General features: G+C 50.3%; 1 protein-coding gene across 1 annotated transcript; it reads left to right on the top strand.

The window, feature by feature from the left end:
* Positions 1-143: 143 nt before the first annotated feature.
* On the top strand, positions 144-17,914 carry LOC140652964 (inner centromere protein A-like). Its single transcript, XM_072864454.1, has 18 exons — positions 144-604; positions 966-1,079; positions 3,779-4,479; positions 5,614-5,665; positions 6,353-6,386; positions 7,559-7,655; positions 8,391-8,481; positions 9,594-9,729; positions 9,806-9,940; positions 10,508-10,519; positions 11,126-11,235; positions 11,602-11,713; positions 12,996-13,103; positions 13,442-13,572; positions 13,784-13,862; positions 15,118-15,225; positions 16,885-17,041; positions 17,593-17,914. Exons 1-18 carry the CDS (start codon positions 468-470, stop codon positions 17,796-17,798), a joined length of 2,520 nt encoding a protein of 839 aa, XP_072720555.1. The 5' UTR covers positions 144-467; the 3' UTR covers positions 17,799-17,914.
* Positions 17,915-18,539: the final 625 nt, after the last annotated feature.

Genomic DNA, 18,539 nt, shown 5'->3' with positions numbered 1-18,539 from the left:
AGCTTGGAAGGCGGGGCTTGAAGAGGCAGGCAAATAGGCTGTGGCCCTTTAACGGCGGGGGAGTGATGGACGTGGGCAATAGCCAATAAGAGGCCCTACCGGAGGGGGGGGAGGCTGAGGCGATCTCGAGGCGGGAGGGGGAAGCTGTGCTTATGGCGGCGCGGCGCGCGCTCGTTCGTTCTGTCCCTCGTTCTCTCTGTCCGAGCGGCGTCCCGGTGGGGAGGCGGTGAAGCAGGTCTGGGGCCCGTGGGCCTGCCCTGCCCCAGCGGGAGGCAGGCAGAGGGGCCTGGGGCTCCTTCGGGGCCTAAGCTCTAGGCGTGTGCCTGCCCAGGGTGCGGCGTTGAGGCTCGGCCTGCCCTCGCACCCCGCTCCGAGGCAGGAAGCAGGCCTGGCGCCTCTCCTCCCACCGCTGGGGTGTCCCTGGGTGCCAGCCAGCCTTTGCCTCTCCCTCTGTTTCAGGCAGGGCCATGGCAGAGGCTGACGGTCCCACACGGCTGCTGGAGGTGTGCGGGCAGAGGCTCTCCCGGTTCCTCCATGATGCCGAGCACAAGCATTTGGCCTGGCTGCGGGAGGTGGAGGAGCAGGGCATGAAGATGGTGGATAGGTAGGGACTGCCCTCAAGGGGACCTCCTTGTCCCTAGGCTCCTGGCTGGTCTCAAACCGCTTCCAGCCCCTGTGAGCATGAGGCCACGTGTGCTCCCAGCTGCTGGTGGGCCAGCCCTGGTGCGAGGCCCGGTGGGTGTTGGGTTTTGCGGCTGAGCAGCTGTGACTTGCCGTAGCCGTGTGTTCAGCAGCTCCGTTTGAGCCTCGGTGCCAGGTGGTTGGTACATTGCACTTGCTTGTTTCTCACCCAGCACTCATCCTTCTTAATGAGTGGCCCTTATTTTGTGGATAGGTCGTGGGTAGTATTGTTTCAGGCAGCGGGGGGAAGCAATCTCTGTCTTCTGCATTTGTCTGCTCAACAGCAACTTTGGGGCTGAACCTGGATTAATGCCCAAAACACCGTCACAGAGGAGGCGTCCCAAGAAGAGGCGGTCCTCCTGCCTGAAAGATGAAAGTAAGGAGCCAAACAGGAGGAGGTAGGTGAGCCGGTTTGTTCTGGCTCTGCCGCATGGTGTTTAAGAGTGAAACGAGATAGTAACTGTTTCCACATGCACAGAAACATGAAATAGGCACTTTATTCCCTGAGTTAGCAAATACATTTAAAAGGGCATGTCAAGATCAATCAACATTTTGATTCTTGTGAAAGTTTGGGATAGAGCTGTCTGGCTTCCTTCACTTTCATTTTTGTTTTTTTCTTTTTTCTGGTTAGAAACAATAATAAATATTCTCTTTTCTTGTCTGTGTGGATTTGGTTTTTGTTTCATTTGATTTTGTTTCAGCACGGTTTTGATGATTTTTGAGGTTGCTACTGGTGTTCACTGCCTAAACCTTCGTGCTGGTGCCTGGAGAACCTGAGAATGGAAGCTGCTACCCGTGGCGGGCAGAAACGGCATGTCCGCAATCATTGTTTGAACTGGCAGGCAGAAAGGCTCAAAGGGATTAGCAGTGAAACTGAAGTGGAAATTCCAAGTGATTTGCTCAGAACCAACTGTACGTGAGGTTTTTAAAACTAGTCCTAAGTAGACAACAGTTGCCTGCAAACAGATGCTAAGGCAGGATGGTGTAGGGCATGATTTAATTGCATGTGTAGTCAGGGATGGCTGTGATGCTAATTAGCTTCCTTGGTGCCACTGCTTCGTGGTAGCTGACTGTGTATCTGCTCTCATCTTGTTGTCAGCGGCAAGGCGGTTAAGGTAACCTTCCCTTCAGAGAAGCATATGCTGTGAGCTGAGGGTAGGCACACTGACAGTTGCTGTAGTGTGACCCAAACCTTGTCACTGGGCATGCAGTAGTAAACTGTTTATGCGTTAAGGCACTTAAATTTGATAACCATGGTGAAAAACCCACAGAAGTTGGACAGGAAGAGTTAGAACTAAAAGACTGTCAGAAACCAGACATGGAGGATGGAGAGAACAGCAAGAATAGTAAGGAAGCGTGGGAAGTTCATGCGTGTGTGTGGTGAAGGAGAGCAGGAGAAAGAAAATGTTGCGGATCTAAACGGGGAGAACTCTTAAGACATACTGTTAGTTTTCAGGTAGCAGCTGGATTGCTCCCCTGAAGAAGACATGCCTTGCATGTATTTTTCCTCATTTAAACTTAGTTTTGAGAAAGATCTGCTGATGTGACAAAATGTCTGGGCGAGTGGTCATTTGTCAACAGGAAGTTCACGCTGCAGTTCAGCACGTTGCGCTCCATCCTGCGGGGTCAGGCCATTGTTGTTTTCCTTGCTCTGTTTTTCTCTGTATGTATTTTAAAACCCATTTCTTAGTGTATTGTTAGTTACACATTTCCCAATTAGTAGTCTTTTTTTGCTAATTCTAGCAAAAAGTTCCTCTTCTTGCTAGAGGTCAGAATGATAAATTAAGAGAACGAGGCTGGAAGGAGGGCAGAGGGTATCAGCTTGAATACTGGCGGTAGGACAAGTCACTGCTTGCTGGAGCTCTTGCACCAGGGGCTGTAAAACCTTGTTCTCACACCGCAGTGGGTTTTCTTAGCTGCCTTTTCTAGCTGTTGCACACTTCCACGTTAGCTCTCCGTTTCGTCTGTCTCCAATCTCCACCCTTTGCCTGGCTACCTCTGGGTCACTTTGGCATTGGAAGCTGCCTTTCTCTGGACAGCCAAAGTTGTCCTTTGTTTTTGGATTTGTCCACCTGATCTCCTTGACTTGCTGATCAAGTGTGTGGCTCCATCCTCTTGTGGCAAGTTACCTCATGGAGCAAAGAGGATTTCGCTGCCGAGGTTCCCCGAGCCTCTGTGTAGTTGGTCAGGTTTAACTGAAGCGATAGAGCTAGAGACAGTTACTGTACCTGATAATTTTTCTCTTAAATAACAGTAATTCAAAGAATTTGTGAGTCCTAACTGTACAGGTATTTTTTTGTTGCCTTCCTCAGGATTACGCTGTCAGGTACCACGTGTATGGCAGCATTGCTGTGTTTCCCGGCCTGTTCACAAACTCTGCATTTAGAGCCATGGATGTTTTCTCAGCGCTGGGTCCCTGCCTCCCCAGTGCTTGGGATGTGTTTTATGCTGAGCAGCCTGCCAGAGAGCTGCAGAGCCTTCTCTTTCTAGCTGGGATCTTGTAGATCTCTACAGGGGAGACTTCCACACAAAGTTGATCATGGGAGACTGCAGTATCTTCGATCCAAAATCCCTCCAGTGTGGATGTCAGGCAGAGTGGAGTTGGCTGTATCAGTATGGCTTTACTGTCCGCTGGTGTCAGCTCCGCCTGGGGCTGTGGGTTACGATCTGCAAAGAGCAACGAGTGTCCTGGTACCTCAGATGCTGCAGTTTGTGTCTGTACAATACAACCTTTATTCGTGAGTCAACCCAGCATGCCAGGCCGATAGCTGGGATGGTTGCAGTGAGGGTATGTGTCCTGCATTCCTGCCTATGGTATAGAGTAGTAACGCCCAGCAAAAAAACATCTTGCAGGCAGCAGAGAGCAGTAAGCAGCAATTTCTACACTGTTCCAGCTAAATCTGCCAGAGCACATCTGTGAGCTCTCGAGGTTCAGCTCCTGCATTTCACCAGTGATAAGGGATGGGTTGCAAGGGGGAATGGTGGAGGGAAGAAGCCTGCAGGTTCACTTCAAAACTTGTTGTCTGCTTTTTTTCTAAAAATCATTTGGAAGTGGGAGACTTCTTCATCGCTGCATTTAAAACTGTTTTTATTTAAGGTTGTCCAGAAGGAGAAGCAGCATCAAGCCAGTGCCTTCCAAGCCAAGTTCCCAAAGGCGCCGCAGCAAAGAGCAGCCCCAGAACCCCGGCCATCAGGGGGAAGAGGTGTCCGTGCCCGACTGTGTGGTGAGGTCTCAGGCCAGTGTTAAAACCGAGCTCCCAGCACTGACTGGGAAGTGTCCGGCAGAAGCTCAAGGTCCCATGGCGAAGACCGATAGTCAGGACTGCCTCCAGGGTGCCGATAGCAGTGATGCAGCCTGTAAGGCTGTTACGGGGGAGCAGTTGCCCAAGGGGGATGCAGCCACTGAGCTGCACTATGTGTCTTCTGTCACTGTGATCCCTGCTGGCCAGACAGCAAGGGAGGGGGAGGAGGGCCCCAAAAGAAGAGCAAGTACCTCCACTCCCAAGGCTGCTAGAAATGGAGATCCTGCCGTGCTCCAAGGAGATCGATCTCACAGCCTCGAAAAGGTGCTTTTCCAGGACTCTGACAGCAAAATAACTACAGTGAAATCCAAAACGCACCGTTGCTCTGGACGCCGAAGCTTTGTGGGCGGCCCCCACAAGAGCTGTAGGGCCTCCTTGGCAGAAAAATATTCACTGGCCAGCAAAAGAGAGAGCATGATCCGGAGGTCTATCAGCCGGGCCATTTCAAAGAAGGCAGCAGCGCACGAATCATCCTCTGCCTCCAGCAGAGTGAGCTGTAAGTTTCTTTCAGTTGTCGAGTGCTAAATCAGCTTCTCGGCTTTGGCATGGGGAGTAAGCAGCTGTGGAGCTGCTCATCCGTATTAACTCTGCCTCTGGCCCCTCTTAGTCTCCTTGTTGATAGGCTTTGTGGCTTCCACCCGTTTGGGGTGCAATCTACAGGTCTGCATCTGCTGTCGGACCAAGTCTCAGGCTGTATTTTGCTGCAGCAGGTGAAGGAAGCGTCTGCTGGGGCGTAGGCCCAGGGGTTGGAGGTTGGGTTACATAGGTTGTGGATGGGCAAGAAAAACAAGAGTGAAAGGGAAGATGTGGTCTGGCTGGTTCTAGCCACGTGTGCGGTTTGGCCGATCAGAAGAGACTGTAGCATTCCCTAGGGAGAGGCTTTAATTTCAGTGTCTTCTGCCAACTCTCAAAAAAATCTATAGGAACTGAATGTCTCCACGCCCTGAAATTTGGCTGAAATTGGCAGAGGAACTTAAATGCTTTTTGGGTGAAGATGGAGTGGATGGACTGAGAACCAAATAGCACAGTCATTGGAGGAAACAAGATTCAGAAATCCAGGCTATTCCTGGTAGCACTAAACTCCTCGTATCCTCTGTTCCCACTACTCCTGGGAAGGTTTTGCTATTTCGACTTTCTAAAATCATTGCTTCTGAAGTCAGATTGGCTTCTAATAAAGCACTGAGGCCTTTGGTATTTAGTTTTGTCAGCTTTGAGTCACACTGTATCTAGGCATTTGTTATAACACTTTCAGCTAAGTGGTGTTATGGGGGGAATGAAATCAGCCTAAATCCACCAAATCTCTGCATAAAACCATGTAGGGAGGCAGTAGCTGAAGTCGATTGACTGGGAAATGCTATCTCTGACACAGGCAAGAGCATGTTTGTGCAGCTGGAGCAGTCTGCAGGCAGAGGAGCTGCTGCTTCAGTTCTCTGCCTTCCCAGCCTACACCAGTTTGTCAGTGACACTTGAGGGAGGTGGTAGTGCTGGTGTGGAAAGCTGAGATGAGCAATCGGCGTGTTCCCTGGGAGGAAAGCCTGCACAGAGGCCTGAGCTCTACCATGCACACGTTGCTGCTGTTGGGAAGCCTCAGAATGAAATCCCCAAGCTAGCTTGTGTCTTTCTCCTCCAGGTCAAAGCTCCTTGGAGGTTTTTGTGGAAGAAGATGTGACCAGCAGCACGAGGTGAGGCTACCATGTAAAGCAGGCAGGAAGAAACCACAGAAAACCCTCCAAGGAAGCTATATGGGTTGCTTTTATATTAGATATAGGACTGGTTTTGTAACAGACTGTTTAGGTGATGTTGTCACCTGGGGCTGGTTGACATTTCAAAGTTTGTGCTGTTCAGGCACAGCCCTTCCTTTTCAGAAGCCTGTTCAGAGCATGGTGAGGTTAATCACTGCGTTAGTGTGGGGTCCAGCCTATGCCATAAGGCCTGAGAGGCTGCCAGCCGTTGCTCTGCCTGGTGTTGGCTGGCATCATGTGAATGATGTCCTGGGACTCCTGGCTGTAACCAGCTTCTGAATGCCTGGTGGTGCTGGAGGTCAGTCAGCTGTGGGCTGGCCTGAAAGGTGGACACGTAAGGCTCAGCCTAAGGCTCACGGAGCTTCCTTTTTACCTGCTACGTGGAAGTTCTGCAGGAGGGGACGAAGCTCATCAGTGTGGTGTTCAGTAATGCAATGGAACGGTCCATCAGAAGAATTTACAGCTTCGCCTCTGTGTGGCCTGGCTGAAACAGGCTTGTGCCTCTGGATGTACTTAGGTTTATCTGCACTTTCCTTGGGGTCCCATATGCTGGCTCCATCATAGTTTTATCACTTGTCACTCACCCTTCAGAAAGTTGAAATAATTAAAATAGCTCTTCTTTTACAGACCCGGACTGGAACTGAATCCCCCAAGTGAAAAAGTAAGTTCTAAGGAACAACCTACAAACTCTCTGTCTGGACACCTTCTTGCCCGAGTTGATACCTTTTGCTGAGCGTTGCTACTGGAAGCAGGGAATGCGGCCAAGGGATCGTTCTGTCACGTTCCTTCCAGCTCAGCGAAGGCGCTGCTGAGTTGGGCAGTGCTGCCCTTCTAATGCTTAGGCAGCTAGGTAAGCCGGTTGGCTCTCTAGCTCCTGGTGGGCAGAGACATTTTGTGCCTTGATAAGGCCTCTTCAGGATGGAGTTTTTGGAGGTGCTTGGCCAGGTTCCCAGGAGTCAGCAAGCTTTTGCCTGTCAGCTGGGCATGGTAATTGACTGCGTGTATTCTTAGCCTCTGTTGCATGGCTGGTTTGAGACACAAATCGGGAGGGCAGTGCAAGTTAATGTGCTGTCCTTGGCCGCAAGGCTATGTACACAGCAAGCTAGCGTAAGCCTGCAGTGCTAGCAGGACAAAGAAACCCATCCCCTCCTTTGAGCTGGCAAAAACTTCTTGTGTGGTTGTGCTGCGAACCAGCTGAGGTGAAAACTAGCCCAGCAGAGAGAGGGTGGGCTCTGCTTCGGAGCAGCTCCCTGCTGCTGTTGGGAAGCATCAGCGGCAGTGGGAACAGGCAGGTGGCTCTGCTCCGGGTGGTGGTGGTAGCTTAGCAGGCAGGGGAAGGCACGGCCTGTGTGCAGGCAGCCTCGTAACCTGCTAGGATGCTGTGCTGCAGCAACTTTTTTGCTTGTCCTCCTGTGAATATACCATAATGGTACTTAAAGTGCCTAATGGTCTTGTAACCTGAGACACTTTACAGGGACTTGTCTTTCAGGACTGCAGCATCTGTAGTTTGAAAATTGGTGTCTTCGAGGTCTGTAGAAGCTGCCTGTTACTCTTGAGGCACTTTGACTTTGGAGTCCAGGTTCAGTAAAGCTCCTGCTCTGGCTGAGAAGTGCTGGGCAACTGTCCTTCCTGCAGGGGCTGGTGTTTCATGAGCAGACCCCCTGTTACCAAAATGAGCCAGTCGGTGTCCGTGCAGCACAGGCCTAGTTGAGAGAGGAGCAGACCCTAGCCTAGCAGGTGGAAGTGACTGGCTTTCTGAGGGCAGCGGGTCCATGGTAGCCTTGTCCTTTGGAGCAACTGTGCTAAGAGAATGCTTGTTTCCTCTTCCTGCAGACTCCTGAAGACGTCCTCATTTCAAGCAAAAGTATACAAGCTGCCAGCCCTCCTGCAGAGCACTTACCTCCTGAGCAGCAGGGAGGGAACAATGAAGGTAACTTCGAGTTGATCTTGCTTTTCCTGCATGAAGCCCCACAGACACACAGACCAGGGAGTCATCATGAGGGTTTGTGGAAAATCTGGGACTTGTGTTGAAACAAAAGCACCTCTGGCCAGTCAAGGTAATTTTTCAGGTGAACTTTTGATCTCTGGAGGAGGTGAGGCATGCAATTAGATAAGCAAGGACATCTTGTAAATGTGTCCAAGCCTTGAGACAAATGCTGTCCAGTCCAGCTCCAATCTGCATAATGAGTAAGTGGGGACACTTTGAAAGGAGATTGCTCGTAGGCCTGGGATCTTCCGTATAGTGTAATGTTCTGTTAAAGTGCCTTGACATCCCTTTCCTCTGGGTTTACATTATGTGAGGATTTACAGGTCCTGTTTATTTACTGTGCCTCAAAGCAAGGAGAGGGAGAGATTCAGGCTTTTTGTTTATCCCCTGTGGGAACTGTAGGATCTGATAAGCAGCTGTAGCTGGAGTGGAGGGAAGAGTAGCTGGAGGCTTTTTGGTGAGACGGGTTGTGCCTGTTCAGAAGGGTCTGTACAGGATGCGTACTACAGCACGCTTCACAGTGTGCGTATACAACACCGATATTCCAGGTAACCATCCAGGCTTCTGGTTTCTCAGTTTGGTTACGTACCACGGGGCTCTGAGCACATGAGCTGGAGACAAGAATCGGAGCCCTGCAGGATGCCTTGCACATGGTGCTAACTACAGGTTTCTTCACAGGAAGCTGTGTAAATCCAAACAGTGAACGCCAGAACGAGAACCAGGAACAAACCCACTGTGCCAAGTCCCAGGAGAATCCCTCGCGCATCTGGTATGAGACATTTACAGGGAGGAGGAATGAGCCGGTGGTCTGGAAGGACTTGAGCCTGGCCTTTTAAGTAATTTGTTTTAAAAAGTTTCGGGTGTTTGTTTCCCTACCTTCCCCCCACTCCCTCTTCCAGTGTGGTTTTGAAATATTCTGTGGCCAAATCTTGTCTCCTGGGAGTTCCTCATGACTTCTTGAGCCTTGTTTGGGTCTGGGACCCAGGTCTGGCTTGGGAAGCAGACACATGAGTTCACGCACAAACCAGCAGAGGTGGCTAAGATAGCACGGTTAGCTCGCAGCTTAGATGTGACTTGAGTGGTTCATAAAGGGGTGGTCCGGGAGTAGTTGCAGAAGGCAACGTGAGTAGGTGACTGACCTATTTATTTTTATCTTGTGCAAGTGTCTGGAATACCGGACTTGTTTCCTCACTGCTTATATTACTGGTGTTTCACATGAGATTTCACCTGCTTTTAGCTTTGCCCTCGGTCTCCTGTCCTGGTTTTGCTGGGGTGAATTTGCTGTGGATAGCGGATGGGAAGGGGAGTAACAGTAACCTCTGTCGCATGGACGCTTAGCACCGTGTGATGGGTCAGGATCTGCAGCCTTCCGCAGGGCTGCTGCTGGATTGGGCCCTGACTGCGCAGTGAAGTAGTCCCTCCCGTTTCCCTGGAATTAGGGGATGCAAGTGAAGTCATTTCTGACACAGGTAAATCTGAGCGTCCAAAGTATTTATAAAGCACGTGAAACCCTGCAGTGAGGCGAGCTAGGCTGGCTAGTTGCAAGCACACAGGGGTTATGTCTGTCTTGTGCTGTTACTACCAGATATAGCGAAGACTTCTTGCTCGCTGGGACTCAGAGCGGAGAATGAGAGTGAGCGTGATGTTGTACATTACTGCTCTGGAGCTTGGGTGTTCCCCTACCAAGTTGTCGCGTGCCTTTCCTGTCCTCATTCATGACTGGATGGTGCACCTGCCACAGGGCCCACTGAGTTCATAGGAGCCCCATGTCCTCCGGTGGCAGTGAGCAGGCAGGGGGAAGTGTGTAACAGCAAGGAAATGCTTCTGGCAAGATTGGGGAGCGTGGTGGTCACCTAATGCGCCTCTTCCTAATGCCATCAGGACGAGAAGCTATAAACAAGCCATGGGTGTTATATGGAATGGGCAGCAGCCAGGGGGTCATACCCTTTCCCCTTTGGATGACAAGCACAAGAATTCAGCAAACCAGATTCCACCTTCTTCCTCTCCAGCTAGCAAGGTGAGTGGGTGCCAGGGCCCTTCTTTGCCTCCCTTTCCCTGGCAGGTACTGACTTCCCTCCATCTTCTCCTCTTAGGTTGTTAGACCATTGAAAAACTTCCTGCAGGCTGTGCAGCGAAACCAGCTGCTCGCGAGCCCGGGGCCCACAGGACGTGGGGGTGTCATAAAGAACTTCATCAAACGCAATACTCCCACCCGACCTGATCTTAAGGTGAGTCAGAGCCCCACCTTCCCTCGCAGGGCTGGAGGAGGGGAGCAAGTTTGGGAGAGTGGCAGGGGGGACCATTTGTTTAGAGAAGCATAACATATTCCTAGTTCTGTCTGCTACCATGGATCAGTGCAGGTCCTTGTAGCAAACTGGCCTCACAATTCTACTTCAGCTTCCCCAGGGGAGGGAAACTGGTTGGTGTTGCCTTGTATAGTCTGTCCACACACGCTGTTATTGGCTGGGGGTCTTTAGCACCAATCCTCAAACCTTCCTCATATGCAGAGAAATCTGTCGCTCTATCTATAGTCAGCAGAAACATTTTTCTATTCTGGAACTGTTGAACCATAGGAAAGCGGGAAGCTTTTCTCTCTGCAGTGGGGATCTGCCCTTGTGTCTTGCATAATTGGCTGCTGCAGGGCTGAAAGACACAGGCAGTGCGGGGTCAGGCGATGGGTTCCCTACCGCATACTGGTAAGGAATTGCAGCTAAGAACAGGGCTGGTGTGCTATGAAGGGGGGTTCCAGTGTTACTTCCAAACCCTTAATCATTTTTTTTGTCTCTTCTCTACAGGGAAACTTTGTTGTAAGTAATGACACCCTTAATCGTGGGGGCTGGAAGATTGTAACGGCTGTGCTGCTTGCCTCCTGGGCACTGACAGCTCTTTCCCCTCACCCTAGCATCCATGCAGCTCTCTGTCCAAATGAGTAAACTGGCCACACCAATGGTGAGGTGGCAGGATCTCTTTGCAGGTGTGTTCTGCTGGGGCTGGGAACTGCTGGGAAGCCTTTTGGCCTCTAAGCAAGACTGCTTGCACTGTGCCCCTTCTCCCCCGTTCTCCCAGCTGCTGGTGTCGGTAACCCTGTCCCAGGCAAGGAGTGTTTGCTACAGGTGGTCGCCTACAGCAGGAGTGTGCCGTTCCTTGCCTAAACATAGTCTCTGCATCTGAAGGGCTGAGGTGTTTCCCTCCTATACCCATGACTCTTCTGCTCTTATTAGTTGAATAAGCACTGTTGCCAAACCTGCGTTGTTTCTTCCCTACTGTTCACTTCCCATCCTGGTGTGTGGGTGAATATGACTGTGACTTCTTTGTTTAGCAGGCTGCCTAGCCCCTAGCTGCCTGTGCATAAGCAGCCTGAGGGTAGAAACAGGCCTCAGCAATTGGTATAGTCTGAACTCATCTCCCTTCAGGAGAAGGAGCGGCAGAGACTGGAGAGTCTCAGGAAGAAGCAGGAGGCTGAGGAACAGAGGAAAAAGAAAGTGGAGGAGGAAAAGAGACGGCGGCAGGCAGAAATGAAGCAGTGAGTTGGGTCCTTTACCTCCTGTTCCTTCCCTGGTTCAGCAGAGAATTGCCTCGGAGGCCTTCCCTGCCAGGCAGACAGCACTGCTGTACCGTGCTTTGTGCCTCCCACTTGGAAGGAGCGTTTTGCAAGTGATGCTGCCTGGGCACTGCTGTTCATGGCTCACTGCAGTAAGAACTGCATCGGTGCAAAGCACCTGCTAATGTCTGAACTTAATCCAGAAGTGAGCTGAGGCTAAGCTCAGCCAAAGCAAGGCGAGCAGATAGCTGTTTTCCCCAATTAGCATGGCAAGTCCCTGTTCCCCCGTCATCCTCTCTGCTAGGGCAGACAAAGCTCACGGGCCCCTCTTGCCCACACACTGTCCAGAAAGAGGGAAGAGCGTCTGAGGAAGGCACTGCAGGCTCGGGAGCGGGTGGAACAAATGGAAGAAGAGAAGAAAAAGCGGATGGAGCAGAAGATTTTACAGAATGATGAGAAGGTAAGAAGGCTGACCAGGCTTTGGACCACTCCGTACAGTGACATTATCTTGGTGAGCTGTGAGACCAAGAGGGTGCAAACAGGCCACTGGCATGATACGTGCAAGCACAGGATTGCTGCTGATGGTGACTAATCGGGTGGTGGGTATGTCTGCATCGGAGACACCGAAACTCTGTCTAACAAGAGGAGGCTTTTGTTCTCCATACCTCTGCAGTGGTTCTAAACATTCCTGTTCTGACATGCAGTGTTTATGGTGCTCTGCATTCAAGGAATGTGGCAGCATCCCTTGACCGTCCTGTGAACAGGCCCTGCAGGTGAGACAGCCTTACTCAGCTTACAATGCACTCGGGGAGCTGTTCGCACAAAACATTACAGACAGCCAAGCCACGGTGCTTGCAGGGAGGCTGCAAAAGCGTGGTGGGAAAGAATAGCTACCAAGCATGCAAGGGATGCTCGTGACTAGTAGACTTGGCTCTGTGTGTATTTGTGTCATGTTTGGTTTTGAAAGCTTTGTCTGGCCCTCTTGAGGACAGGTAGAAGATGAAGAGCATGCTAGGATGGGCTGTTGACGGCTGTGTGCAGACAGCGTTGCTGCTTTCGTACAACCGTGCAGGTTCTGCGGGATTGAGGGAGGCTGTGCCTGACTGACCCAGAGCCCTGGCAGCCTTTGGGAAAAGGATGGTTGCTCATTTTGGGGGATGGACTCAAGTGACTTTGAGAAAGGGTCAGCCTTAGAAAAAACAAAGGAATCGTGCTCCTTTCAGCCTTTCCCAAAACCTGAGCGACCAAAAGTACACGCAGCCCTGGCTAGTCTGCTGCTGTGGACATGCTCGTGCTTTTACTGGGACAGACAGCCCAGGTGAAGGAACCGTGTCTCTGGGGCTCAGTCAGCTTTCACATCCCCAGCTCATACTGCAGCTCGCTCAGTCGACAGCAGCACTGCAGGCAAAGTGGAAACCAGACGCTAGATCCCCTTGTTCTGCAGAGAATCACTTAAAGGTGGAAGCATGTATTTTGGGGTTGTGTGACGGTCTCTGTGCTCCTTTCTCCTGTCACTCCAAGAAATGGGTGTCTCTTCACGTGGCCTGTAGTAAGTGGTGGACTTGCTGCACGAGGTTGGCACTAAGTCCAATGCACGCGTGCCACTTGCTGGGTGTTGGGTTCTCAGTCTCCTTAGGACCTGGAATATCACGGGCTTCAGACGCAGTCCCTGTCCTCCACTTGGACAAGGCTGTGAGGTGTGTCCTCGTGGGCGGTGGAGCAGACACATGTGGCTTTCTCAGGTGCGCCTCTCACAAGTACGGGAAGAGAAACTGGCAGAAGAGCGGAGCAAGAAAAAACTGTGGAAGAAGCATGGGGAAGCCGATGCACGGAAGCAGAAAGTGCTGAGGGTGGTAAGAGAACTCTAGGTCCCTCCTGCATGTAGAACAGGAAAGGAGTAGCAGGGAACCCGCGCACTGTTCTGGCGGGCAGGGAAAGGTTACTGCTTCCTGCTGCAGGGACTTGTAGGGTCCATGCTGCAAGACTTCTGTCTAGACAGTTGATGTTGGGTTTGAACACAAGGGTACCACGAGGACAGAAGGGAGAGTCACCCAACTGGTAGGCAGGCCATGGGAGGTAAGAATGGGATATAACAAGCACAGATTGTCTCCAAGTATTCGCTTCATATCCTCCCATCTTTCCCCACTTGAGCTGGAGGGTTACAAGGGTTTTCTTCTTTCTTCTTCAGGAGGAAGATGAATTTGAGCAGCAAGAACCACTGCAGAAAAGGAGAGAGGATGAAGTGAAAGAAAAAGGAAAGAAAGTCTTGGAACTGAAAGATCTTGTAGAGCAGCAACAGGTGGAACAAGTGAAGGAGAGGTATTAGCTTGTTTCTATCCTGGAGGAGGGGACTTGGCAACAGGCATGGTGAAGCAGTAAATATAAATAGTATTGCTGAAACTGGGAGACTGTGTGAGTGTCAGGCTGTCCCAAAGGTTTGGGGTACTGAAGCAAGAGGCTGTCAGAATGCTTGGGGTGGGGAGGCAGACATGCTTTCCTCTATAACTAAATTACAGGTTTTTTTCCCCAGGGATCACAAACAGCGAGGAAAAGAGAAGGGCCTCCAACCACAGCTGGAGTCAGCAGTGTTTACTGAAAAAGACATAAAGGTGGGGAGCTGAAGTGCTCTTGGAACAACTTCTCTGTTGTAAACTAGTGAGGCATAGGATACACAGACTTATTTTGAGATCAGACTTGTTCTCCAAGTGCTGTGTTACTGTTTAAGGCTTTCACATTCACTATTATGTTATTTAGAGGAACAAATACAATAAAACTGATGACAAGCCAAACGTTATTGTAAGGAGTTGGGGTTTGTGCAAGAATAAGCCAACTCTGTTGACAAAGTCGGGGTTGACTGTTTTCTTGTTAACAGGTGAGCCTTCTCAGCCCCATCACAAGGTGGATGACAGCCATACAATGGCACTCTGAAGAACACCTCCAAATGGCATTCACTGATACTTAAATGAATATGGAAATTAGTAAGAGGTTTATTTTTTTTCCTACTACATTCACTCACTGTATTTGGAGGATGTGATCCCCATAACAAACTTCAGGTATCATATGGCTTCACGTAATGTCACTTGCATTTATACAAAGAATGTTATGGCTTAAAGTCAAGGCCATTTGTCTCAAAATGTCACAGTAACATTTTCTTTCCACTCTCTCTCTACTCTTAACATTATTCTTTCTTCTGCCTTCTTCATTAGTAAAAAAGCAAACCCCCAAATGCTGCTACTCTTAAGGATAAATTCCTCCTTCTGTATTTGCTCTTGCTGCTCTTGCTCACTAGGTCCATGGCAGACTCCTATTTGTGCTGTATAATTTTAATGAAGGTCTAAATTCTTCATATGTTGCCAGCAACTGGGCTGGAGTGAGCCGCAGCAAAGCTCCTCTAGATAAGAGAAGTTGAATACAACTTAAAGTGCCTGCAGCTCTTGCCCTCCTGTTAGCTCTTCCCTACTGAGCAGTACGGGAGAAGAGACTCCTGGATAAAGTGGTTTGGGCTGAAAAAGAGTTTAAGCAGTGAAATTTTTTTCTCTTTATGAGGAGGAAGAGCCCAAAAGTGCTGCACCAGGAGAAGAGAGCCAAGCAACCAGAATCCATTGCCATGGCTTCTAATACCTGGCTCAAAGCGGTAAAGCTGAATGTAGGCTCTAGAGACCTTGTTGATCTGGATCTGAGGAAAGATGGGTCTTGGTTTATCTTTGAGTCTTGGGTTTGGGTTTTTCTGAAGAAGACGACACAGAGGGACTGAGGATTTTTTTGCAAGGGCCCCAGAAAATATGGCTGTGTTCCAGAGATAGTCTGGCTGTTTTGCTTGGGTGAACATGAATGAAGAATGACTTAATTCTTGCATCTTAACAGGAGGACGATGATCTGCAGGAGCCACAGCAGCAGCTGGGAGAGGAGAAAATCAAGCAACCAGAAGCATTGACTGCTGTCTCTGGCACATGGCTGAGCAAAACTGTAAAGGTGAGTCCCGATTCCAGCAGAGCCCTCAAATAAAATGAGTCTGTGGTGTCTAACTGGCTCCTGTGGTTTGGAGCCAGCCTGCAGATTTATTATCCATCAGCGATGGAGCAGGAAATGAAGTCCTCAAGCGTAGGCTGTTGGGGTTTAACAGGCATCTGTGCAGAGGATGGGGATGTCTGTCTTCTCGGGTGCTTGGCCGGGAGCTCAGCACACGGGGAACCCGAAGGAAAAACAAGTGTTTTATCTTGGCAGAGATGCTGGAAATGGCCACAGGATGGCAGCACACCATGAGGCACAGCTCAGCCTGCGGTGCCTGGAGCCGCACGGCAGCCGCTGATGCCGGCCTGCCGCTGGAGCCTGGCTCTCGGGTCTCCAGGAGCCTGCTTCAGTTGGAGCTGCTTAGACCTGATAACTGGAGGGCTGGAGAAAAAGCTGCTCAGAGCCAAACAGACCTGAGTACTGCCTCTGCCGGTAAACTCTCTTGTCTTGGGGCTGACCGGCTCCTCTTCTTCCTGCTCGACTTCTCTGTGCTGTGACTCATGTCCAAGCTCTGGAGAACGAAAACCAGATCTGCCATGAAACATGTGGAAGGGTTTGAGTGGTAGAGCCATGTGTGCAAAAGCCAAGTGCTTAGACATAATGGTATGTTCTTCTAAGGCTTTTCTACAAGAAACAGGAGGGGAAAAGGGTTAAAAGTAGTTATCAAGTCGCTGAGCACAGTGACCATTTTTGTATTAGTGCAGATGTGTGTATACTTCTGCATTCCCTTAATGCAGAGTGCTGCAGAATTAGGCTTGCCTTCCTAGTTTATTCTCTGGTCAGCACCTCTATGTATTCCTGTATTACATACAACTGTCAGGTCCTCTAGTCGTCTCTGTTCCTCACTGCAAAGCCAGGAGGTGTCTCTGAGCTTTGGCTTGCGCTGTTCTGACCTGCAGCTTCAATGTGAAATGGAGCCCCGGCTTCTTCCTGCCCGGGTACTGGCAGGCTCTTCCTGGCAGCTTGGAAGCTGCAGGGTAGGCAAGCGGCTGTTTCAGCTTGCGGTTTGCAGTCCCTGCTGCAGTACACCGTCCCGTGCTACAGCTTGGCTATCAGGGGGCCATGGTTTCACAGCAAAGTTCAGTTAAAAAAAAAAAAAGCCAAAAGGATTTGAGCACTTCAGGGTTTTCCTGAAAATCTCAACCCAAGTTACCTGTCAAGTAGGAATATTATAAATGTTCCAGTTAAGGTGTAGATCAAAGGCTTCCCAGACACAGGTAGGTGACCTTTTTGGCTCTCCTGTTTTTTGAACTAGGGATGGAAATGAGTGTGAATGCTGCATCTGCTCTGGAAAGTCAGCTGTCGGCGCTTGTTTCCGGCCGCCTTCCCTATACAGTGGAGTTCCTTGCCCAGCATGCGGCATTGGGAACTCGCCTCTGAACTCATGGCTTATGCTCCATGTGAGGGTGCTGTCTAGGTGCCTTAACAGCACCTTGCTGTGGGATCTGAGCCGGGACCGTAGCACAGTCTGTTCGTCTCGCTAGTGCCGGAGCTTTGAGGTGCCTGCGAAGGGTCAGGCTGCACGAGCCTGGTAGTCAGCCTGCCCTGGCAAGGCAGGCTCTCCTGCCAGACTGGAAGGTCTGCTTCCCGCTCTAATCAGCGCTGTCTCTGTGGTTTCAGAAATCCATCTCCACATCCTACTTAGGGCCCCCGAAGGGCACAAAGGAATGCAGATCCCCAAAGGTAAACGAAAATAACTATGGGATGGATCTGAACAGTGATGACTCCACAGATGATGAGGATGAGCCTCGGAAGCCTGTCCCTGCCTGGGCTGATGGTAGGTGCCAAGTTTGGCTCGGCTTCCTTCAATTCCCTCCCTGGGAAGCCGGAGCTTTCCAGGTTCACTTGTGCAATCTCAGCTTCCCCAAAGCGCGGTCCAGGAGCTGTGAGACTTCAGCAGTGCCGGCAGCTGCTGGCTCTGGTGAGGGGGACTGGAGCCGCTTTCCCACAAGCGCTGTTGTGCGGAAGTTAACCAAAGACCTTTGTGCAAGTGTTTGGATCCGAGGGTGTGAAAAGAATGCTGGGGGCTCACTAGTAACGAGGCAGCCCATCCTCCTGAGGGAAACCAGGGTGGGGTGGGTTTGGGATCTCTCTAGTGCGCTGAGTAACTTAAAACAAGCGCTGCTGGCAACCTGAAGATGGGTGTGGGGTTCAAAGCTTTGCAAGGAGCAGGAAAACCGTTAATCACGCTCACTGTACAGGTAACAGTTTTTCAGGCGTGGAAGAAGAGTAACTGTCCTGCAGGCCCTTAGGGAAAGGGCACCTTAAGCAGAGCACTGAAAACTTATTTGTGATGAGTCTGCTTCTCTGATGTGGTTGTTTCTGTAGGGTCTCAGCTTAGTCAAGCCATTTTACACCAATACTATCACCCAGTGAATGTTGACCAACTCTTTGGGCTAATTCCGAGCCCTAAGCTGGAGGACATTTTTGGGAAGAGCAAGCCTCGATACTTCAAGCGCACGAGCTCAGCAGTTTGGCATTCCCCGCCTGGGACCACATCTACCTGTGGCCCATCTTGCAACTTCAAAAACTGAGAAAACGCAAAGAAAGGTGTTTTAAGACAATATGGTGTATCAGTTTGTGTTTTCTTAGCATGCAGCGTATTTACAATTTTAAGCCTTTTTTTGTACAGAAATAAATATTGAATAAAATCCTGTTGCAATTAGCACTCCATCAGTGTCTGTGGTGATGATGGTGGGATGATGCCTCTGGATGGCCGATTTGAGATCGGTGGCTGTGGCTCCTGCAAGTGGAACTGCAGATGTCTGAAGGCATGGTATCGCACTGTTACATACTCCCTGATTGTTTGCAGACTCTTACACAAGGAAGCTATGAAATTGCTGTAGGGAAGATCAAATCTTTTTAATCAACCTGAGGGGGTAATATTTTCATCACCTGTTCTGTACTATATTTATGTATTTAACAATGCTTCTCTCTGCAAGTAGTTTTCCTTCAAGAATTCTTGTGACATCTTGTTACGCTGAGCCAGAATCTTCCTGCAGTTAGAAAAATCTGCTTGGACAGTTGAAGCGGTGTCTAAAGGTCTTGTCACAGTTCTTTTCTTTGCTAATGGAAAAATGAAGCCCGGGGGTAAGTTCTTGGTCCTGTTTTTCTAGGAGACTTCAGCGTACGGTCTTGCTTGGATTTATTTGGAAGTCAGGGCTTGGAAAGGATAAGCAGGAAAATGATTTCCGTAGGGCTGTGTTGGTATCACCTGCTGATTCTCCCCTGCCCGTGCACACCCCGGGGCGTGCTTAGTGGCAGCAGGCATCTCC

The sequence above is a fragment of the Ciconia boyciana genome, chromosome 6 (assembly GCF_034638445.1).
Source record: "Ciconia boyciana chromosome 6, ASM3463844v1, whole genome shotgun sequence".
In the NCBI taxonomy this organism is placed as follows: domain Eukaryota; kingdom Metazoa; phylum Chordata; class Aves; order Ciconiiformes; family Ciconiidae; genus Ciconia; species Ciconia boyciana.
This window is presented reverse-complemented; position numbering and strand designations above follow the sequence as displayed.

Excerpts from the sequence above, each read along its gene's own strand:
- LOC140652964 (XM_072864454.1), top strand. The coding sequence starts at position 468 with ATGGCAGAGGCTGACGGTCCCACACGGCTGCTGGAGGTGTGCGGGCAG. Across the intron at positions 9,730-9,805 it reads CTTCCTCTCCAGCTAGCAAG|GTTGTTAGACCATTGAAAAA; the intron begins GTGAGTGGGTGC and ends TTCTCCTCTTAG. Across the intron at positions 13,863-15,117 it reads TTACTGAAAAAGACATAAAG|GAGGACGATGATCTGCAGGA; the intron begins GTGGGGAGCTGA and ends GCATCTTAACAG.